Below are 24,696 nucleotides of genomic sequence, written 5' to 3'. Positions count from 1 at the left end.
TGACCCCCCTAACATGAGTATCTTTTTTTTTTTTTTCTATCCAGGATAAAGTGCACTGGCTTCCTTACCTCAGCATAGCTTGCATTCTTGCAATTATTGCATCATTCTGCATTGGACCAGGTATGTGTTTGTTTTTTTTCATGTTTCTCTCTACACCAAAGCGTGAACTTCTGCACTGGCAATACATTAACAACTTGCAAGAGGGAATGTTATTTTACACTCAGCCTAAGATTGTGTGGACTTTAAGGCCATAAAGTAATCACAATAGATCCACAAAGTAGCTTTCTGTTTAAAATCTGCAGGTGCATGCATTGCCACTTAGCTGTCAGGGGTTTATTGGTGTTTGCTGGCCACCACAGATGTCTCTTTCCTTTATAATGAATTAGACACTGATCATTAATCATCTGCTTACACATCTTCAGCACTGAAGTGATCTAATTAATTGATTGTGATTTATTAATAGAAATGAAGAGTTACTGGTATTTTGTGCAAGTCTAAACATAGCTGTAATGCCACGAATCATATTTTGAAAATGACTACAAATTAGGCTACTTTAGATGGAGACCTGGAAAAGACCAAAATATTCACATTTCTCCTTGCTCCTGGGAAAATAGGCTGTCATTCCTATACTTATTCGTATATATGTATGTGTGTGGTGACTAACTGGAAGAAGGTAGGAGTCAAATAGACTTGACCAGAAACATACAATCTCCCCATTCTTGATTAATGCACTTAATTTTGGAACATAAATGCCTTATGAAAATCGTTCTTTTTCCTCACCTCCTTCTCTTTGTAAAGACAGATTAAGTTGAGTTTTCAGCATTGTTGATATGTGTTATTTAGACTGGGAATTCTTTTAAAAGGATGTATTCAGAAAGCGCAAGCAGCTCTATTCCTTTTGAAAGCTCTCCTTTCAGTGTTTTAACAAATTAAGTTTAAACAATTTAAGCAAGTACAGAAACTTTCAGCACCTACCTGTTTCTTTCACAAAACTCTTGAAGAGAATTTGTAGAGTACTTTATCCCATATTTCCAATATGTTCCACAGTTTTTAGAACTTGCAGCTTGATATTTCCTATGATATATCACCAGCATCTTAAAATAAGTGCTCTGCATTTCCCTTCTGTCTCACTATTCCAGTAAATGGATTCTGGTTTTCTTTGCTTAACTTCATTTCTTTTACTGACACTCTTCAGAATTTCTAATGTATTTCACCCTTGTTTTGAAACAGTATGTCCACACATATATGCAAGACTGGACCAGCTGTTTCTCGATATTACTTAGTTGCTTTCTACAAAAAAACCTTAAGATTATATCACCCTATGTGTTTTTTTCATTGTGGCCTTTGCTTTTTAGCCAAACGACATTAAGTTATTTTAGGTATGTAGCTGGCTTCTTCACCTTCCCAGCGGGTGTTCAGATGTTCTTAGTAATGACTGAGAACATGACATGGTGGGAAGATGAGGGACAAGAGGCTCAAACAAGAGCGACTATATGGATATATAGGCAGTCAAGCAGGCTGCCAAACTAACCTGTGCAATCTCCAAGTATGGAGATTTTCATAACTCAGTTGGGTGAGCACTGAGCAGCTTGACCTTACCTCACCCCTGACCCTGCTTTGTGCGATAAGTTATGTGAGACACCTCCAGATGTTTTTCCATCTGTGACATCCTTTGGGCAAGAAATGTGCATGACCAGTAGCTGTCATATGTATAACCATATCTTTTGTTTTCCTTGGTGTGATGCTCTTTGGTCTTAGTTTGGAAGAATTGGTCATCTTCCTCCCTTCCCAAGTTTTTTGTCACCTTGTAATTTTTCACCATATCATACCCAGATTTTTCCAGACTGAATGGCTGTTTCTTATCATTTTTGTTTGTTGGTTTGTTTTCTCAGACTTACGATAATCTCACAGCAGGAAAATTTCAGTACAGTATTCTCTTGGAGCAAGCACTCTGGTACTTTATTCAGACACAACTGAAGCTTTGAGATAACTTTCCAACTATTTTGCTTAGGAAATACTATTTTCCCCAGTAGAATTAACCAATATTTGTTATCATCAGGGTGCCACTTTTTAGTATTTTTAGCACGGGTCACTTGGGGTAACATTTGTGGGTCACTTGTTTATATTGGTTAAACGAGTACTATTGTTGTGGTCTCTCTACTTTGAGAGACCTACTTTCTACTCTCTTACTGTGTTGTCTCTCTCTACAAGAGATTAGAATCTCATCAAATTCCTCTTGTAGATATTTGGAGCTTGTGAGCATCCTTTCAGAGTAAATCCCACATAGTTTGTAATGAATCTGCAAATACAGATCTTCTTCTAGAATGAATTCAATTTGCATTCATTGAAGTATTGGTATAAGAATTATGTCATCTGAAAATGGTAAATAATGTGGAGAAGTTGTCTCATACTGCTGTAAAATATAAATAATAATTAATAAAACTGCCTTTAAAATGCAGCATTTTCTCTGTTGGAGCTACTTGTAGGAATATGTCTTCAATATTGTACTGTCTACCACTTTGAGAATAGCATATGGATTAGTTCCATCTACTCCTGACATTTAGGATCAGATGTTACTATAAACTAAGGTTTTAAATTTGTTTCATTTTTCTGAACTCAGGTTTTCAGCTTGCAGAAGTTTTTTCAGTGATATTACCAAGCACTGAAACTGTAATACGGGTAGCAGCCCAGGCATATATGTGATCTGTTATTTCCTCATTAATATCAAAAGACATGCATCAGAAAGCTTTCATGTATTTACTAAAAGTGGAAGGGACTCTTATGTTCAAAATAGTCATATACTCATATATACTCATATGCTCAGCACCAATCTAGACCTGAATAAAAAAAAATCCTTCAAAAATAGCTTATTGCTCTATCAGATGAGGAAGCTGTGCTGTTCCAGATATTTGTTTCATTGTGCTTGTTTGGTTGGCTTTATACAAAATAAAGAAATTTGGTTGCAGAGAAACCTACCACTTTCCAAGGTTATTTTTGATTATGGAAATGTTCTAGCAAGTAATTTTAGATTTTTAACCCCAAGGGAAAAAGCAGAAACTTCAAGTAAATGTTTTCTTGACTGTACCTTGGACATGAAATACTTTCAAAGGAAAAAAAACTTTAGTTAATAAAAGTGCAAGTAGACAGGACTGATAAGATTGGTCCTGGTTCATAAGGAAACAACAAGAAAAAAAATGCAGAAAACAAATCAGAGAAAAAGTTAGGAAAAAATATTTTTAATATCTCTGCAAAGCATGCATACTATTTGGGTTAGGTGTCATGAGCAAATACATTATTTGGAATGCCTTTCCTGAGTAAACAGGGTGCGACTCCTTGAAAATTTAGTGATAGATCAACTTAGGTACATAAGAAATGTCTTAATTCTTTAACTTTTTCCTGGAGTGATATTATTTAAGGAAAAAAAAAAGAAAAGCCCTCTAAAAGCAGTTATCGCCAATTGCTCAATTAAATCCATATGGCTTCTGCTTCATGGAATATTACCATACTGAACTATACTTTCCTGTTTCAGGAAAACTATATTAAAATTTGATTTAAAAAAGAAAAGTGTAGATTCTGTATGTTCACCTATTGTGCCTTTGCACAGCACAACAGGGGCTGTACAAAGAAGGGATTTTTGATTCTGCCAGGTGAACAAAAACGTGCCTATAAATATGTATGTACACTGCATCTACTGCATCTACTGAAGATCTGGCATGGAAGTAATCCTTCCTTTGCCATTTTCAGTCATTGAAAAAGTATTCTGTCAAAAAATAATATAAAAATAAATAAAAAATATTTTAGCAAAAATAGCACCCAAAGTGCTATTGTTGTCCTAAGAGATGCAAGTAGTGCTTGTTTTGCCTGTCCTTTGACCATAGTTGCAAATGCACAGAAGCAGATGTGCATTAATGTTCCTTCCTTCATGGCACATTCTTCAAGCATCCTTTAGAGCCCTGAGAAAGGAGAAGCAACTGCTTCAGTTACAGCAATCAGTAGTGGTGGTAGAAGCTTCAGAACCTATTGGAATGCTTTTATATCCTTAACTTAATCATAATTTGGGCTATCTTTCTGCGGAAATTTGTATTATATTATTAGCAGTTCAGGTCTGAGATTGGAGATTTCATCAATTCTCACTTCATCTTTCACAATTTACTCATTTCTAGTAGTAGGAAATGTCTAGCAGTTACAGAGCAAAAAAGTCAAATAAACTAAGGAACAGGATAAGAGTTTAAGAAAACTGAAAATGCCAGCTGGTAAAGCAGAAAATGTAGGTGACATCTGTCACCTGAAAATCTTCTGTAGTTATTTGTTTTATCTATTTTTAATTCATTTGAAAGGCTGTTTTTTTTTTTTTTTAACACGGTAAAGCATGCTCTTTTTATATTGTTATACAGATAATACATAATATCATACAGACCTAACAGATCATATTGTCGTGTGGAAATTCACTGCAGTATGACACGAAAAGTAGTCATTTTGTTGTCGTGTGTCATGTCATCATCTCTGAGACGAAGACTTATTGCTGAGTATTAGAATGCAGAATTGCTCATATAGCAGTTTGGACACGAAGGCTGCAAAGAATGGCTGCTGGGAAGGTCAGGATAATAGAAAGATTTTTATATGAAAATATACAGGAAAGCTTTATAGTGTATAGTAAAGAAACAGTAGAAAATATGATTTCTGTGAATACACAGACAAAGGGACAGGAATACTCTATATAAGTTGAAGGCAAATATTGCAGCTAAAAGACAACAAAAAGACCCACTAAGGTACCAGGTAGCCAGGGCTAAATTTAGAATAGAAATTGGAAGAAAACTCCTAACTACTAGAAAAACAGTTTCTCGGTGAAATCAGTGAGGGAGAAACTAAACAAATCAGCTTAATACATTCATGAAAGGACCATATGGACTACTATGTGAACCTGGAGAGGACTGGACTGGACCCAGATAATCCAATGCAGTCTTACGTTGTTTTATGTCCAAGATAAGTCTTCTACATAAAGTGGAAGAGCGTCCATTAAATGGAATCTTCATTTTACAAAAATCTAGCTGGTCATTATGTAAAAGACGATTTAATTTACATGTTTAATTCCCAGCTGCCGTTTTAGATCAGTGTGAATCTCTTGATGGTCCTTACACAGTAGTTGCAGGGTTTCCAACTTTGCTGCCTTATATTATGTACTGTCATAACTGTAGTTATCCTGGTCCTAAATACTTTAAGAATTTTGGTGGATGAATAGTGCTTTTTCTTTAAAAGAAGTGCTACTGATTTCAGTAGCGTTTGTGAAAGTTCAAATTTAATGTGCATTGGATCAAATACAATGGATCAATGTGATTATTATTCAATTCATGCTTATGAACTTTTTGAGTATACTTAAGAAGAGCAAAATTGCATTGGTCAAGTATGTTTCCAGTCATGCTGTTATCACAGAAATGCAAAAGTAATAATACTTTTGGTATGATGAACTTTTAAGAAAGCACTTATTTTATGGTAGTTTTATTTTGCAAATGCTGTTTTTAGTCCTGTATTTGCAGAAAGAACTAAAACACCAACAAACTAGACCATTTCAAATTTTATTTTGCTTGTATTTTGCCTTTTTTCTTTTCTAAGGAAAGAAAAGATTTTTCTTTTCTGTTTTGTAACTGAGTCTTATAATACTTGCTATGGTTTGCGGAGGATACTGGTACAGCTCTATATGGATGCAATAGAAACACGGTAGTGGCATATTCAACATGTATTCAATTGGCATCATGAAGTTGTTATCAGAAAACTCTGAGGAAATCATTGTTGTAGCCTGAGGTGCACGAAAAAAAAAAAAAGCTGGTATTTAAAGTTTAAATCAGGCTGCACTTACCCTGAATGCCAATGTTCAGCGGTACTGACAGCAGAGCAGTTGTGAGAAAAGGGTCACCCCTGAAGTCATAAGGTTTGTTCAATCTGAAATGCCATTGGGGTGGGAAAAAAAATAAAAATAAATTTTAAAAAAATAACAAAAGCCATCTTTTCATGGATCTGAAACACAAGCAGGGGTGTGAGAGGGCCCATGTAGATGCACCAGGGTGCAGGCAAGGGCAGTATCAGTACGGGTGTTTGAAACAGGCATTTGAAAGCTCCATCGGAGCAGTTTTATGCCTTCCCTTGGGGTGGGGTGTCAGTGTTTATCATGGACCTGACCCTGTCACATGGGCATTCCCCCACTGCGCTTGGAGAAGGTACTTGCAAGGGTCCTGCAAAGGGTGGGGAAAAAAGACCTAGTCCTTTTAACCAGAAGGTATGAGCTTATAAACAAGTAATCAAGCCCATATTTAATATGGGTTTTGCTTATTGACCCATTATTGTGGGTTTACAAGTAATCAAACCCATATTTAATTAGAGCCACATATTTGAAAGTTTACAGCAATTGTCCAGCAGTGCCTTTCATCCTGCAAGCTAGAGGGCTCTTAAATCTCTCCTGCAAGTCAGCAGCCTTTCATAATGTTAAATAGTTGCTGCATCAGAGGAGAAGGGTATCTGTGCAGAAGTAACCTTTATTTTTCCTTGCTATTAAAAAAGAAAAAAGTTAGGTCAGTTAAGAGTTGCTAGGTTTTTGTAGACAGACCAATAGATTAAAAACATGCTTCTGTAAAAGCAGTTAAAGATAAAATACTCCAAGAGTGTGAGTTATAATTCAGATCTGGGAGGGCTCATAATAACCTGAAGATGCATAATTACTATGCAAGATGTGCCATAAATTTGTCTCAGTAAGGATAATTCTTGGGGATGTCTGTCTTCATCCACCCGAGCATCATCTATACAGCACGGGCAGCGTTTGGGCTGGTGTTTCAGCCTCCAGCTGCCAACAATCACAGCCTGCCCTGCTAATGCAGCAAGCAATTTCTTTAAGTTATGTTATAGAGTGTGCCATGAACCATGGCAGCAGGGAATCTGATTTACTATTCCTGCTCCATTCATCTCTGGCAATAGAAAAGCTGCAGCCTACACTTGGGGATAGAAGTATTTTCAACTACTTTTGCTAAATCAAGAAGATAGAAAGAAGGGAAGTTGAAAGGCTTCACATGAGAATTTCTTTTTTGTTGCCTTTCAATGAACAAACTGAGTTTGAGGCTGTTAAGAATTAAAACTAGATTTGCTTTCAATGTGGGCGAAGCTTCGTCAAACTTGGTGTGGGGGGTGGTGAGAGAAAATATCCCTTGTAATATTAAATACAGCATAATCCAGCACAGATATATATGGGATGAGTATGTTTTATGTTTATTTGAATTCCTCTCTCTCTAAAGAGCAGTGCAGAGTAAATAAACAGCCTTTATTATTGAAGTCAAAAATTTTAATTCTGAATGGATGTTCAGAACTTTTGATTGGAGCTTCTGAATGGACCCTCCAAAGAGAAGGGAGAACAGTAAAGAATTGAAAAGATAATGGTATCCACAGGATAAAGGAATTACTGGATGTTGTGCCTTGGAGATGAAGTAGGGAAATTCATGAATTTCCTTCCCATGAATTTAACAGTAGATTTTCATAGTGTTCATAGTGTTTCAAGTGTTCATGATGGGCAGTTAATTACTTGCTAATTGTTCAGAACCCCAAGACTTTCTGTATTTTAGAGCATCACGTACTCATAAAGAGATATATTAAAATGTTGCTCAAATATTTTGGATACTTTGATCAGATTAATGGAGATGAAATACAGAGATCCTAGTAAAAAGCTATTCTGGGCTCTTTTAAATGCTCTTACGAGGACCATGCACATGTCAGAGAGGGCTGTTTCTTCTTTGAATTAGTTTGAAATATTCACACTTAGAAAATTCAAACTAATTAATATGTAGAACCATAGATGCAATAATTGTAGAACAATAAAAATAAACTGATTTTCCTTTTGCCTAGGCGCACCACACACCAAAGAAAAGTTCAAAGTTCATCTCATCTTTTTTGGCTAATCTAGTTGGACAGTATTTAAATGTTAATATTTAATGTCTATATACAGCGAATAATTGCTTTAGGGACTAGACAGTGTTTCTTGGGAGGCAACCTCCTACATGGAAGGCTAAATTAACAGCAGTAGGAGTCCTTAGGGGAAAAATAGTTCAGAAGTACAAACGCATGAGCAAGGACATGACAGTAAGTGTCTGACAGCGCAAGCAATTGGTCCCTTTGAATCTCCAGATGCTATCTGTTCTCCTCTGGAAACTACATTTTTTGGGGGGAACACTCTGTTTTATAGAAACAGCTGTACTGGCTTTGATTACTGGCTAATATTTTCTACCCCGTCACCAAAATGTCTTCTAAATTCTCAGTATATATGGTAGTATTACATTGTAATGCATTATTTATATAAATCCAGTTCCAGCCAAGGTTGCCAATTTTGCCTGTAAATTATGTTTTCCTGTGGAGGGCTTAAAAAGAAAGCCTTTAGTACCTCTGTGCTATGGTTCTTCCACTCAGTTGAAAGAACCAATGATGCTCTTTAGTATGTGAATTTAATAAACTTTCTGGGTTGTAAGAACCGGTATGGGAGGGTTGTACCATGATGCTGCCTGGGTTACTATATTGTTGTGCTAGTAGCAGAAGTTTGAAGAGAAACATGAAAACAGGCCGTGCTTTCCCCAGAGCACATTCCAGGCGACTTCAGCTCAGGGAGTTTTTGAGATGGAGTTTGAATTTAGGCGACCTTATTCAGGAGTCAGCAATTGCTTTGCCTCATTGTAACCAACTTGGCATTAACTTTCATGTGGATATGAAAACTTGGTTTTCTAAAGCCAGGAAGGATGTAATTAAGCTGCAAGTCAAAATGATATTTTGGCACCTTAAAGGAATCATCTGTTGGAAAGTCTTCAACAGAATAAAGAACAGTTGCATGCTTACCACACGGTTTAGCCAGCTATTATTTATGGCTTAGTTATTTTATTACATCTGAAAACATCTGGATTTTTCTTCATTTATTTATTCCTCTTATTCTCCATTGTGAATAGTAGAGCAGTTGAAGGTGTCTATGTGGTTTTGCTCTGCACTCTGTGTTGCTCTTTTCATTTTTTAAGGTATGGTGCTGCTAATATCAATATTATAAAACTGTGGTTAATTGTTACGTAATTTCAAAAGAATAGTTAAAAATATTCTATTAATATTATGCACAGATGAAAAGTATGAGGCATTAGTTGTCAGGGGTGAAGGTTTCGCTCAACCTCTAAGTTCTCTCAAGTATTTTTTGTCTCTTTAGACCATCTTTTTTTTGGGGGGGCTTGAACTACTTCCTCTTCATCAGGAAGATTTAAATTCTTCATGTTGCTCTTTAAAAAAAAAAATAGTTTGGATTTTCAGTGGAGGACACCTGTGGGCATCTCTGCTTGTTCTCCTCCATGTTTGGTGGCAAATAGATAGTGCCTTTTGCTATACCTTGTTTTGGTTATTGGCTGATGTAGCTGCACTTCTACTACTCTCCATAAAATATGTGTATATTTTTAATGACTAGAATGTGAGGCCCTGGGCCCTGGATGTTTTCCAAAAACCAAAAATGGTGAGGACTTGGTCTGTTACCCATTTTAAACGGAGGAAGAAGGACAGGGAGAAAGACTCATGTACTCCAAGTTCCCCGAAAATTTGATTCACACTGTTTTTACAGTTGGGATCCTTCAGGATGAATGCAACTATGGAATGACATAGTTGTGCAGTGCTATGGTGATTAATTTCTTTGTTAAAATATTTCATGAGGAAAGCCTGACATGTCACACTGAGTTTTTAAGACTTTTTCAGCTTGCGTAGAGATCACAACCAGCAGCATTTCGTGCTAATGGACTGTCAGCCTGAATTCATGACAGGGAAATCATGTCTGATGACTTTATATTTTCTTCAAGTACATTATTGTAGAAGTAATAAGACTAAGTTAGCTAGATTTTTTTTTCCCCTTAATCCTGTCATATTGATGTGACTGTAGGAATATTTTCACTTACCTCAGTACTATTCTAACCTGTGAATCCTTAATTCGGGTATTTCCACAGTACTGCTATCTGTACTGTATACTGCTATCTGTATAGTGGCTGAACATGTAAGGGACAATTCTGTACTCTTACTAATGTAAATATGCTCTTTTTAAGATTACTATTTTTAATAACATAATATTAATAGAACTAATTTTAATCAGTGTCTGATAATTATTTTAATGATACTGAGGATCGTTGTAAAATGAATTATACCATGAAGACTCTTAGTCATAGTTCAATAAAGAAATTATTTTCTCCACATTGAAACAGAAAAATGGAAACTCAAGCTTTAATTAAGGTTCTGATATGGTAAGGAGAGTCTGAAGATATGATAGATATGGTTAATAGACCATTAACATATAGCTACAAATGAGTGTATTTTTGAGTTGTATTTTGTTCGCTAGTAAATATACAAAATAAGAGTGGTAGGGCAAAAGAAAGAAGTATACCTCCCTCTAATTATTAGTGCTACAGTAGAAGTTTAATATTAATGGGCTGGGCTACTACAGGGCAGAAAAAAAACACACACATAAAAAAAAAACCCACAAAAGAACAAATTCCCTCCAATGTTATTGAGCATCAGTTTTACCTCAGTTTTACACATAGGTTATCTTTGGATTGATATCACTTTTGAGGACTAAAGACTTAATTTGGGAGCTGAAAACTGAACAGTTGTCAGAAGCAATATGGTTTTTGGAATATATGGAAAAGACTTAGAATGAGCAAAGTGAGAGATGCTTAATGCAAGATCAAACAAGAAGATGAAGTTAGTGGACTGAGCTAAAAAGAGATGATAAAATCAAGTGACTGACAAGAAAGGTGATCAAAGCAGTCATATTTGAACTCATAGAACCATAGAATTATAGAATCTTTAAGGTTGGAAGGGACATTTAGAGCTCTAGTCCAACCCCACTGCACACACAGGGTCACCTGGAGCATGTGGCATAGGGCTGTGTCCAAGCAGGTTTTGAAGATCTCCAGAGAAGGAGACTCCACCACCTCTCTGGGCAGCCTGTTCCAGTGCTCTGTCACCCTCACTGTTTTTCCTTTAGTTCCTGTGGAACTTTTGGTGCTTCAGTTTGTGGCTGTTTCCTCTAGTCCTGTTGGTGACCACCACTGAAAAGAGGCCGGCCCCCTCCTCCTTAATCCTTCCCTTGAGGTATTTATAGACACTGATGAGGTCCCCCCTCAGCCTTCCCTTCTTCAGACTGAACAGGCCCAGCTCTCTCAGCCTTTGCTCATAGGGCAGATGTTCCAGGCCCCTGATCATCCTCGTAGCCCTGCACTGGGCTCTCTCCAGCAGCTCCACATCCCTCTTGTGCTGTGGAGCCCAGAACAGGGCACAGTACTCCAGCATCATTAGGGCTGAGGGGATAGATCACCTCCCTCAACCTGCTGGAGATGCTGCTCTTAATGCACCCCAGGACCCCCTTGGCCTTCTTGGCCACCAGGGCACACTGCTGTCTCATGGTCGACTTATCATCCACCATGACACCCAGGTCCTTCTCTGCAGAGCTACTCTCCAGAAAGTTGGTCCCCAGTCTGTGCTGGTGTTTGGGGTTATTCGTCCCCAAGTGCAGGACCTTGCACTAGCCCTCATCAATTTTCCTAAAGTTTCTCACCACCCAGTTGTCGAGTCTGTCCAGGTCCTTCCAGATGGCAGCAAAACCCTCTGGGGTATCAGCTACTCCTTCCAGTTTGGTATCATCAGCAAACTTGCTGAGGGGGCAATCTGTCCCTTCATCCAGGTCATTGATGAATAAACCGAACAAGACTGCACTGAGGACAGACCCCTGGGGAACACCGCTAGCTACAGGTCTCCAACTTGACTCTGTGCCACTGATCACCACCCTTTGAACTCTGCCATGCTGTCAGTTCTCAGTCCACCTCACTGTCCTCTAATCTACCCTGCACATCCACAGATTGTCCAAGAGGATGCTGTGAGGGATGGTGTCAAAAGTCATGCTGAAATCCAGATAGACAACATCCATCGCTCTCCCCTTGTCTACCCAGCCAATCATTCCATTGTAGAATGGAACTCAGATTAGCTAAGCATGATTTCCCCTTGGTGAATTCATGCTGAACTCCCTAAATACTGTTAGTAAAGCTGGTAGTAGTCAGGAGTGCTTTCTACTCTCTGTGATAAGAAGACACAAGCGAATAAGGATAATTGAAACAAGATGTGATAATAACTTGCATGCCACTAAATAACTTTTGGATTGACACTTTGCACTGGAAGAGCAAGCAAAGCTCAAAGTGACTCTGAAGTATAAGATGAGATAGAGATTGGAATGAAGAGATTTTTGTTCCCCTTTTGGGTTTCATGTCTCAGATGCAGTGAGAAAGCTTGTGCTGTCAGAGATGACTGATTTCAAAGGATGCACAGGATTCTGTGGAGCGGGAAAGGAAGAATGAAAAATTGAAGACATTCAGTCTTCCAAATAAACAGCTGTGTTTAGAAGTATGTAAGTGATAAAGAATGAAATGTTAAAAGTACTGAACTTGCTGGGGTTCTTTTGTTATGTAGTGAGGTTTCCGTCTTCATTAAGGAAATTTTCAGAGAGTAATGACTTGGTCAGGAGAAGACTAGATTTCTGCTTTAAAGCATTGCCTGGTGGAACTGGAAATCCAGGAAAATGAGCTAATTATCGTGCAGGAGGAAGAGAATTTCTGTGGAGAAGACATGATCAGGTGGCTCAGAGATATTACATCTTTTGTATTTTAAAATTAATTGGCATATCTGGTTTATACATAGTTACCTAAAAGGATATAAAAGAAATATTCTGTGGTTTTCTTGTTAGCTTTACTGTTATTCTTAAACCATTTTAGAGTAAATTACCAAAGAACTAAGAATAACATTTTAACTAATGAAGTTACTATAGAGTATATATACATATAAAATATTCATTAGTTCTGAAGTGAGGTAACTTACTTTGTACCAAAGGACTTCAGAATTACCCCAGGACAGGCTTTCCTATATGCTGTTATTATAACAGGCTTTACAGGTGCTAAACCAAAGCACATTTGTCATACTAACTCATATTAAAAATGGATGGTTAATAAGTAAAAGCTACTAATATAATAATGTTCTCTTTTTTTTTTCAAGGCTTATCTGTGTTTGTTTGTTTTGTAATCTATTTCTATGGTTTGCCACAGACTGACTTAGCTTTAAATGTGCTTTATTCAAATGGCCCTTTATCAAAGGCAGAGGAGACCAGCTCTTCAGTAGATACAAATTAATGTGGTTAATCAGCCACAGTGTTTTGTACAAGCCAAGTGCCTGTTTAGGTTAATTCTGTGATAGATGAGATCAACAGTTCTCCTGCCGAGAAGAGCTGGAGACGGAGTTGGCAGCGTGGAGCTGAGTCAGTACCCCTGTATCACACACTGCGCTTCAGTCTCTTGACAGACAGTGGAGTGTGTTACACTGTTATTTGATTGGGTTTTAATCTATCAAATAGAATCTGCAATTGAAAATAATCTGGCAGGTTACAGGGTATCTCTTTAAAGACTGAATTAAATATTTTGCAATGTTCATATTCTACCTATAGGGCCACAGAGATGTAAAAACTCTCCAGAGTTTAACTATTTTTGTGCATGTGTTTAAATTTGGCTTTATTTTCACCATGGGTGAACCCACTGTATGAGTTAAGGACTGGGAATTAACTAACAGCCTTTTTAGCCCTCATTAAAGGATATTGAACAGCTTTATCGGTTGCTTTCTTGCAGGAGCTTTATCTCAGTGTGGTTGCTTCTTAGCAACAGCCACCTGCACTTCAAGTCCTGCTTTATTGCCTAGTCCTATCAGGATTAGGATGCAGGACTTTTCTCTGCATACCTTGCCTTGTAGTTCAAAGCTGTTTTGCTTAATCTTTTCCCAAGCTGCACAGATATTTTTTAGCTATTGCAAAGTACTTGTCTGTCCTGTCAAAACATCTCAGAAGACTCATTCTTTCAAAGCACAGAGCTGGGAAGTCTTGCCCTAATGAGGGCTTTCAAGGTTTCCAGAAACCTGATGAAAAGGGCAGGATTTAGAGCACTGAACCTGGTACAGGACCAGTAGGAAGCTGCCTGGGGAGCTGCTCATACTCACACCAGTCCCTGGCGTCTTAGCCTTGGCTCCAGCAGCAGTAGTTGAGGTATTAGCAACTGGCTTGGAGAGTTGCCTTGCTGATTCTTAGGAGAGCGTTTCTGTCACCTTTAGAGGTGCTTTATCTATGTGATAAGTCTTCATGATGTGATATGAGGCTTTTATTTTTCTTAACAGTTTCGTTTTATAAACCATACTGTTCTGCAGGACTTCAACACCCAGTTAAGGACTAGGTAAAACTAGAATGAGATCTAAGTATTTCTCCTTATTTTTCATACCCTCTGTATTCTGATTTTTGCTCTCTGTATTCTGACTTTTTTATTCTGATTTTTTTACCCTGCCATGTGTAACTTCTGCTACACAGCACTTATATGCAACTGCTCACTGAACAAAACGGTAAACATGTTTGCATAAATATCAACACAACAATTGATATTTATGCAAAATTACATATATATTTGAAAATCTATATAATCTATACCAGCATTGTGTGTATATATATATATAAATAGGTATTTATATAAATTTATATATATAATTTCTCTTCCATCAATCTAATTTCATGCATAAAAAATATTGGGTTGAGGTTCTAGATGCTTACCAGCAAATGATACTGATTTTAAATTTAGCTTCACTAATTATGGAAGGAAATTCATAATACAGGTATGTAGGTATTAGTGCATGTCAGACTGTTTTATGTGGACTTAATGTAGTTTCATTAGGTACACTGGATATACAAGCCTTATAAGAGAGATTTGTAATTTTAAGCAGAAGCAGCATGCTTACAGGTATAAAAGCATTTCTTTAATGGCTCTGCACTATGTTAAGAGCTCTTTTTCCTATTATGTTCACTGCAATGCTGAAAAGAATAAAGTACTAGACGTGAATCACAGTAATTGTGGTCAATGCATTAAATTCTCTTTAAATTCATGCTCAGAAACTGCCTTTTTGAAAGCTCCTACAGGAACTCCTAATATATGCTTTCTTTTTTCATGATCAAAGCTAAAAGAAAGTTATTTCACTGAAAAAAAATAGCCTTCCATGGGGATAGCCTTCCATGGGGACTGTTAATGCGAGGTTCATCCCCTGTGAGAAAGAGTATCAATTAACTGCTTGATGCAACTACAGCAGTCACCCACATTCCAACGCATATTAAGCCTGCAAAACCCTTGACAAAGTTCTTGGAAAAGCACTTCTATAATTTACTATGGATTGGCCAGATCGTTTTTGGCTGTTGTTTCCAAACATCTGTATATGAATGTAGGTCAGAACGGACCCATCTTCCCTAGTCAGACACCCTGGGATAGGACTGTGATTGACGATAGGCCATTCTGTTGTGATGACTTAACGACTCAGAAAGCAGAACAGAAAATCCTGAGAGGGTCTGAGAAGACACTGAGGGAGCCTGCAACCTGCAGATCGAATAGCAGCACCTGGGCAGGCCTGGGTGCCCTGGTCCAAACTGACCTAGTCAAGGCAGATTGCACCTTCCTTCAGTCCCAGGCACAGCCCCAAATAAAAAAATAAAAGTATCTATGTCTTAAGGCTTTTATAAGTTTTTCTTTCAGCTTGCTTTTGCATTGTTTTACTTTATTTGACCATGGAGTTTTCTGATGTTCATCAGAGGATTGTTGCTCATGGTGCCATTTGCACCTTGTGCCCCAGGTCCAAGCGAGCTCCTGTGCATGCTGCTCTGGATGCACAGCAGTGTCTCACCTGCTCCCATCAGCTTCCTGTGTGTTGCTAGGCCTGTCCTGTCCTTCAGTTACCCTCTCCCCTTGCTCCTCAGGCACTTTGGCTCTTGCATTTAATCTCCTGCACCATTCCTCTATAGTCGCTCTTGTGATGTTATGGAAATGCTTGTTTGTGCCACCTGAAAATCTGGAGGTCTGTCTGTGCCACCTTGCTGATTCCCCTGCAAAACACCTGAAAGAGCCTATGGGAGCTGCCACCTTTTGTTTTTGACTTTGCAAAGCATTATTTTCATCATCACTAAATTAATTGATTATTTGTTAAATTAAATGGAAGAGCTTTTGTGATGAACTGTTATCAAGTTTTAGTGATGATTAATATACATCCAGAAATTATATTTGAATTTCAAGGGACCTTTCTTAAAGAAGTGCCCTTGCATTTTTATTTCCATAACATTTATGCTTTCTGATATGTTTCTATTCTTCTACACTTTTTTTCCTTTTCTGCCTCTGGCTTTTCTCTCTTGTACAATGTGTATGGGACTGGAACAACATTTTTTATTTCGCTGACAAGAACAGCAACACCTCTGTAGATCGTCCTTCAGCAAAGGCATGACAGAATAAATGATCATAAATAAATCATCTTGCATGATTTCTATGTTTCCATTCCCTCAGTTCCTCTCTCCAAGGGCCAAGTGCTCTGCCAAACAGCTTGCTCACATGGCACGTGAGGCTTAAAACAGATACTGGCAGAGCAGATATGATTGTTGTTTTGCCTGCCAGATCTTAAGATATGAATCCAAATCCCAAGTGTATGGGGAAAAAAAGAATCAGCTCAGGAAACTACCAAGGGTTGATAAGAATTTCAATAACAGTTCTGCCTGTTCAGCTGCTCATTATACGTGTTCAAAGGGCTGTTGAGCTCATACAGATGAATACTGTTTTTGGTCGCAGAATTCAGAGGGAAAGACAGAATTGTAACTTGGGTATCTTAAGCTCTTCTTATGTCTGCTTCTGATGCATAAAATAATAGTAAGTAGATGTATTTGCTCTGTAGAGCTTACTGTATAAATTATACTGGAGTCTTTGCGGCACAATGGTCAGCTGAAGCCTTTACTACCGTTGTAGATATTCCTCACAAGAAGTCCTGCTAGTTGATGGTGCGGCGTGATGCTTAATGATACATATCCCAGCTTATGCATTAGCTCTTTCTGCATGTGCAAGATCAGAGAAGGAGCCATATCTGGTGCCGTGTATTGTTTGCATGTCCTGTTATGTATTTGTAGAGTGTTATCTCAGAGCAGGCAATGGAAAGTGTTTTTGAGTGTAGTATCACCGAATGCAAGTGCCTCTGTCGCTATTCGGTGTTCACAACCATCCAGTAGTAAGTGAATGAGCAGTGCCTGTTCAAAGAGTAGTGCAAAAGATAAGAACATAAATCAAGTGGAACACACAGGGAGAAGACCCAATGGATGAATATATGTTTAGTGGTATTTTTACCTTATTGAGATAAGATAGGATTGTTACAGAGAGTTTTGAGAGAAAGATGTCTCTATTAATATGTTCTTGGTTGTTCAGAGTAACATGTTTAAATGCTTAAAACAGAGAAAGCACATGGTGCGTGCAGACATGGATCTTGCATGCAAAGCTGAGTGAAAGAGAGTAACAGTGATCATGCTGGCAGACATGCAAGGTACTAGAAGTAGAAATTGGTGGTACCAGAATACTGAAAACTTAACTGATGTTGCCAGACTTGCAGTTCCCAAACAGTGGTGAAATAATCATGCAAGTGGATGCCCATCTACTGTGCAACATTAGCTAATATATGTAGCCAGTCAAATGCAGTCTATGTTTTACGCATGGAAATAAAATAGAAATACTTCTTTTGAAATACTCTATCCACTTGAAGAAAGCCATAGCTCACAAACTGAGGCTTTCAGCTACTAGACACCTTTCCCCAAAGGGTTATTGTCTGGCCAGAAATATGGCAGTGTTGTGCAAAATAATTCACTCTTTCAGTCAAAGGAAACATGAGTGACAATTGCAGTGTTCAGCTCATTTTGCTGTTTCAGAAGTTGTAGTTCTTGGCTGGTGGGAGAAAGGAACCTTTTCAGAAGTGTCAACAACATAAACAGCAAGGGAATCTATAAATAAGGAAAAACAAAAAATAACCTTGTTAGAGAAGCAAATGTTCTGTCTTTTTATTAGTATATTAAAGGGTATAATAATCATCCAGAAATACTGCTTAACATCTTTGGAACCACTGGTGTGTTAATGTCTAACATTATTATGGAAAATTACTCCATTTTCAGAAAATCAAGCATTTTAACAGAAATAGTAATTCGTATATTTGATAATCAAGTCTTCATGTAGTAACCTGGGAGTTCCATGAGTTAACTATTCTGTTGCCTGCTTACCACTATGGAAAAGATGCAACGTAGAAGTCACACCAGTGTGAAACAGCAAAATGTAACACTTCTATAAAACACATTTTTGACAAAGCACAAATTTTATGGTTCGAATTGCCCTTGGTAAAACTGAGGAGATGTACAAGACAGACGGTCCTTGTCACTAAGAACTGTCACTCATAAACAGGTGCTTATGAATTCTCTGTGTGATCATCTCTGTAATTAAAACAATTTTTGATAGAGGAATTTTATTAAAATCTTCAACTTTTTGGACACTTACAGGTGGAATTCCTTTTGTCCTGACTGGAGAGTTTTTTCAGCAATCTCAAAGGCCGGCCGCGTTCATGATAGCTGGGACAGTCAACTGGCTCTCCAACTTTGCAGTCGGACTTCTTTTCCCTTTCATTCAGGTACTCAGAATGCTTGGTTTTGATATTGTATTATACAGTTGATATGATATAACTGAAATTCTTATGGCCCACATGGTTCAGTTGGAGAGAATTTGTGGTTAACCCTGTTTGTGCCTTTTTAAATTGAAAATTATATGCTATTAAAAATGTCATACTATAAAACTTTAGGCAGTAATTTTCAGTTGACACGTAGAACTGCTTTTACCAAGTAGCAGTGTTTAAAATTATCTTTATGAGATAATTTATGGGAGAACTGGAAAGTGTTATAAAAGTCTGATGGTTGGTCTAAGTTTGACATATCACAGAATCACAGAGTGATTGAGGTTGGAAGGGACCTCTAGAGATCATCTAGTCCAACCCCCTGCTCTAGCAGGGACACCTAGAGCATGGGGCACAGGGTGGCATCCAGGTGGGTTTGGAATACCTCCAGAGACGGAAACTCCACAACCTCCTAGGGCAGCCTGTGCCAGGGCTCTGTCACACTCCCACTAAAGAAATTGACCTAAAATTTCTGTCATAAGGTAGAAATATTTAGTCAGTGTGATTACTTGAATCACCTTCTAAAGATTACATCGATATAAACGCTGTCATCCTTCCAGACTCTGCTGCTACTAACATTAACGTCAATTAGCTTGCTCAGAGCTGTACATGTTGGAAGCTAGTTTTAAAATTTATTGAAATCAATGAATAATTTTCACAATTTTTTTTTTTTTTTTGGCTGATAGTAAGGACTTCTAAGCTTAGATATTTAAGATAAGATTTCATTTTCTACTGCTTGGACAAAACCAAGGAGTTTCCTGAGCTTTACCTGCCAGTCAGGTCTGAATTTGTGCAGCTCATGGTTCTCTCTTCAATGTAACCTTTAATTTTTATCTTTAGAAGTATGCCATGTATGGAGCCTTCCTGTTCTGCTAGTGCCCCCAATCAGTCACCTGCTGGTAACTATTTAAAAAGTCCCTAAAGTAAATTTCAACAAACAAAATAACAAAATAAATTTTACGTGCATATTAAATCTTTTTGAGTGTTTCAGAATGCATCTGTATGAAGTTTGGCATTGCCTTGGAGAATTTTTCATTTTTCCCTCATAAACATTTCATATTGTGTAATTACAAGATTATCTGCTTAGTCTTAGTGAAGGGTAATTATATTTCCACATTGCAGGGTTTTGGTTTTTTCATCTTAAAAATATGACAAAGAAACAAGCATAGAGTTTGCACATAAAGATAGTGTCACTCAGGTTTGCTTTTTTTTATTTTTTTCATAAGATCAATTTTCTTATTTCAGTCAACCCTATTCTCCAAATTAAAGTTATGAGTCACTTGTTCCTTTACAGAAAGGCAATAGCCTTTCCTCAAATCATTTTTTCCTGGTAATTTTAAACAGAAAAAAAAGGTTTTTTAAATGAAGTTTTCAATAAAACTTACCCTAAGGGTAGGAGAAACAAGTGTGTTAATACTAGAGTTATTCAAGAAATCGACCATGAGTTAGTTTTCCAAATGTCACCAATTAATTAGTATGAGTATGGATCTTCCCCCAACCATCTGTACATAAATGTAATAGAATAAAATACTGGCTTGACTCATACATTAAAATGTATGGATGACATTGAAAAGCTAGCATACAAATCCATTTTTGACAAATTTCAATACATTTAAAACATGACTGCCTTTCTAGTTCTTGTCACGGCATATCTGAGTAATTTTTTAATTTTGTATATTGAGTGTTTGTGCCCAGAGTCTAAACAGAATTTAAGTGGAATTCAATATTATATTGTATTTACAAGTGCATTTGATACTGGATGACTACTATGTTTCAACAGTATAGAATTATTGAATTATTGAATTATTTTTTTAGTATGATATGATTTCAGTATCATATTTCATGACATATTTCATGACATCTTAAACACAGAAATTACAAAATGTCTAAAGGTATTTCAGACTCGTGTTCAATACAGAGCTTGATCTTACAGAATGCTAAATGCCTGCACCAAATGATGCTCTGCAACATCCCTTTCCCACCACCTTCATTTAAGAATGGAAGTATGGGGTTTTCTCAATCAGTGAGCTCCAAAGACAGCTTTGGTAAGGGAAGCAAGCCAGTAGGTTGGAGATATATGAAACACTTGACGAAGACGTGGTGACCCATCCTATCAAAGTACTTCAGTGCTACTCCACAAAATAGAACTGAGTTCTAATGATTTGGAAGTCAAATCTCCACTTTTTCATTTGTCCCAAATGGCCATCAGTTTAGGTTAGGAATAGATAAACACTTCATCTTTTTGCCATTTGCTCTGACTTACATATCTCACTTTCCCATGTGGAAGGTACTTGTCAGAACCACGTTCATTGAACTGAGCACATAGCAGCAAAAAGTAATTTGTCCATTTTGCACAAAATGCCTGAAGTTATAATGGTCCTTTTATAAGCTTAGCAATGTGGACATGTTTTGCCTGAAATAATTATGATTCTATTGCTCTTGCATTTTGCCTTTATGCACGTACTATAAATGCATTGTAATTGGATTTGAATCTCAAATTTTATGAGCCAGCCAAAAAGGAACTAGAAAGATACAAACTTGGTGTGAAATGATAAAAGTCTTATTGAATGTATTCTCTAAAAAGATAAAATTCTGTTCTTGGTCTTGTAAAGACTTATGCAAACATTTAATTCTCTCTTTTGGCAGCTTAGACCCATTAAACTAGTAAAGTACATTCATCTGTCTATGAAAGATCTGAACCTAAAATACCCAGTATCTGTTATTCAGTTCCTTTCTCTATTTCTTTGGGCTTTTTTTTCTCTACATTGTTAATAGTTTCAATATGTGGAGATAAAAATGAAAGCATTTTTCCTTGTGCATGTCTAATTATTTTACACTCCTAAAGATTGCGTAAACTTTGGGGTTTTGTTGTTTGTTTCCTTTTAAAAAAAAAAAAAAAAAAGAAAGAAATCAAAAGTTTATCTAAGTGACCCATGTTCAAAAACGAGCAGTGCACTCTTTAGTACAAATGGAATTGCTAAAATAGACCCCACACTATCTGCCCCAGAAATATTTTTAAAGATAGATTTTTATAAATAAATACTTCAATCCAGATTTTAAAAAACATCTGATTTTCAGCTATGCTGGGGTCAGCAGAAACAGGCAGAGGGCAGCAGCTCTGTAAAAATCTGTTCAATATCCAACAAGCCCAGCTTAGCTCAATTCCCTTAAAATCCAAATATTACTTTCTAACTTCTGGTTTGTGACGATTCTGTCACTATAGATAATTCAGGGCAGCTTGAGGGTTTGGCTCACTTTCATGATAAATAAAATTGATTTTCACCGTGTTACAGTTTTGATATTCAAGGATAGAAATCATCCATTATTCATTTTAGGAATAATGTCCTACAAAAAATATTTAAGCACTTTCTCACATGGAGGCTTTTTAAAAGCATGACTATACTTTTTGATGTGTTCATAGCAAATCAGTCATTAAAGATCTCACCCTTTAATATTGGAAATAATTTTAGAACATAAAAAGGAGACCACATCAAATCTTCTAAAGACTAGTAATTCTCCTGGGACTCCCACATAATAGTTTCTTGAGATCTAAAATAGCATTTAAATCACATATTTTTTTGCATACATGTCTACCAGGCAAGTAAAACTTATGTGGCAAATAAATTATGTCACCATTGAGCTTGCGTTGGTAGGGTGACTGTTGTTTGAAATAGTCGATAGACGGTTTGTCAGAGTTCTTGAGAAAGGATGATAGGTGTTGTCTCTACAGATAAAATTTATATAGTCATTTTAATAGCATATGTAGACAGAAATAGGTTTCTAGGAGATTTCCTATATGAACAGAGTAACTCATAAAAAATGCACGAGTGGCTCCTCAAATTCAGTTTTCATCTCTGTGTGAACCTAGTGTGACTTGTGTTTCCTAATGACTCAGCTTCTGGGAATATAAGACAGATTTTCTTGGTGGCTTCCTTCTGAGTAAATGCTGCTAGCTGGAAATACCCAGAGCAAAATGAATATCAAAAAGCAGAGATCAAGCATTTGCTCCTGCTGAGTTTATGCTTGTTATGCAAACTAGTGTGTAATCAACTTAAGTTTATTTTTTTTGCACAGAAAGCATACCGAAAATAAACTGGTATAGTCACTGGCGAAAAAAAAAAAGGTGCCATCTTTATTCACATCACCTTTTGGGAACACAAACAATATCTTGTCTCTCAAGTGTTGAGTCAAAACAAAGCAACACAGTTTTTAGAGTGAAAATTCGGGGCAGTTGTGAATATAATCATAGAATTGTCCAGGCTGGAAGGGAGCCCAGGAAGTCCCTAGTCCAAACTGTTGTTCAAAGGGTCAAGCAGTGGGATTGGACCAGGTTTCTTAGGGCTTTTTTCTAACTGTGTCTTAAGATACTCTCTTAAAAATCTCCTTTTTGTACTTTCATGTTAATTTGTTTTTAAATTTATAAGATGCAGTAATCCAAATAGAGATTTAATCTCAGTTTTAAAAGTAAATTCTTATTATATTCATTATAATCGTGACTTGGAGTAAAACTCACTAGAAAAAGTAGAAGAGAAATTGATTTCTACTGCTAATCAGCATATTTTATTGGATAAATCCACTCTGTCCTAGTAATAAAGAGATGCTTTCTCAGTGTTAACAGGTGCATCTGTTCTAATCTTCCTCCATGAAATTAAATTTAGAAAATTAATCAGGAAGATTTTATGGGACAAGAAGCATTTTTTTAGATACAAGGAAAAACCAAAATCAAAATAGAATCACTTTAATTCTTGTACAACATGAATTTTGTGAACTTTTTGCATGCACAAGATGAGTGCCAAATATTTGTAACAGCGAAAAAAACTTGGTTTTCAAGCTCTCCAGTGCTTCAGAATAAGAAAGGAGCAGCCAAATACTTCTTCCTGATGGACAGATCTTCAGCTGTGAGCTGGGGTATTTGGGGCATTGGTGGGAGACCTTCCTTGGTATCCCCTTTTCTAAGAAGCTGCCTTGATAAATTCAAGACAGTGACAGAAATGGCCTGCAGGAATCAGTGTGAGACAACAAGGGTGATTTTCTTTTTTTCAGTTTCTTGTTCAGATGTCATTTTTCTTGTCCTGTTTTGATGAGTACATATAATGACATTTCAACTAGAAATTAGCTGTTGTAAAGATCTTTTCATGTTAAGGGCAGAACTTGAACCCTTCTTAACAAGATGAGCAAAAAAACTTGCCTTCACTGAGACATTCTTACAGAGATACCTTCTTCATGGGGAGTTTCTGCTTTAAATGTCTCAGTGCTCATCTAATTGAATGGTTATTTATAACTAGAAAGTAGATCAGGATAATGTTCCTGAATATGTCAGATTTTCAATTTCAGTCTACTCACTAGAATGGATAATACAAGCAGTGTAGTTAGTACTATAACTTATTTCAGCTAATTAAACCTGTAGGGGGAAGAAGAATATGCTTTTTTTTTTTGTTTATTTAGTTATAGATTTTTTGGTGGGGGTAGAAATTTTACCAAATGCTTCCAGGGATTTCAGTGTATGCAAAATGTTCATCCCTGTTGTTAGACTAAAGCAATCTTTTTAGTAATTACACTGTAGGTATTTTACGAGCCCTCCAGGTTTCTTAAAAGCTTAATACATGACATCAATTAGTCTTTGAATAGAATTCTCAAAGAGATTTTAAATGAGAAGCAAGCCATTTGCACAGGGAGCAAAAGTGTTTCATAGACAGAAAGAAAGAGAATGCCTAAAGTGTCTTTATGTTCTCTGTGCTTTCTTCTTACCAACGTGCTTTTTAATCTAGGCTTGCACTTGCAGGCTGTTTAAAATCACACTAATTACAGCAGTGGTTATGTGATTGTTGGTTTTTCCAAGATAATAGTTTAGTGATTTTGTTTTGCTGACTGTTATTGCAACATGTACAGCCTGTCAGTCATCAAGTGCCAGCTTCCTTTCCTGGACATGAGTGAAGTGGGGATTTTTTATTTCTTTTTTCCTTTTTTGTTGGTCTATGTTTGTTTTTGTTTTGTATAGTAGATATTAGATTAACTATTCCTTTAGCTCAAAGTCAATTAACAGCATTCTTGTCACCTTCAGTGAGAACTGCTAATTCTAAAAATATG

At 36.9% G+C, this 24,696-nt stretch overlaps 1 protein-coding gene across 3 annotated transcripts in view; it reads left to right on the top strand.

Annotated features, from left to right (window-relative positions):
- Positions 1 to 24,696, top strand: part of SLC2A9 (solute carrier family 2 member 9) — a 106,527-nt gene that overhangs the window by 69,978 nt on the left and 11,853 nt on the right. For all 3 annotated transcript variants that reach the window (XM_026034190.1, XM_026034191.1, XM_026034192.1), the window contains exons 12-13: positions 45 to 120; positions 18,443 to 18,570. In XM_026034190.1, coding sequence (XP_025889975.1) covers positions 45 to 120; positions 18,443 to 18,570 — 204 coding nt within the window. The remainder of the gene's footprint in view (positions 1 to 44; positions 121 to 18,442; positions 18,571 to 24,696) is intronic.

Source organism: Nothoprocta perdicaria, unplaced genomic scaffold (assembly GCF_003342845.1).
Source record: "Nothoprocta perdicaria isolate Ctin4 unplaced genomic scaffold, notPer1 scaffold_14, whole genome shotgun sequence".
NCBI lineage: Eukaryota > Metazoa > Chordata > Aves > Tinamiformes > Tinamidae > Nothoprocta > Nothoprocta perdicaria.
This window is presented reverse-complemented; position numbering and strand designations above follow the sequence as displayed.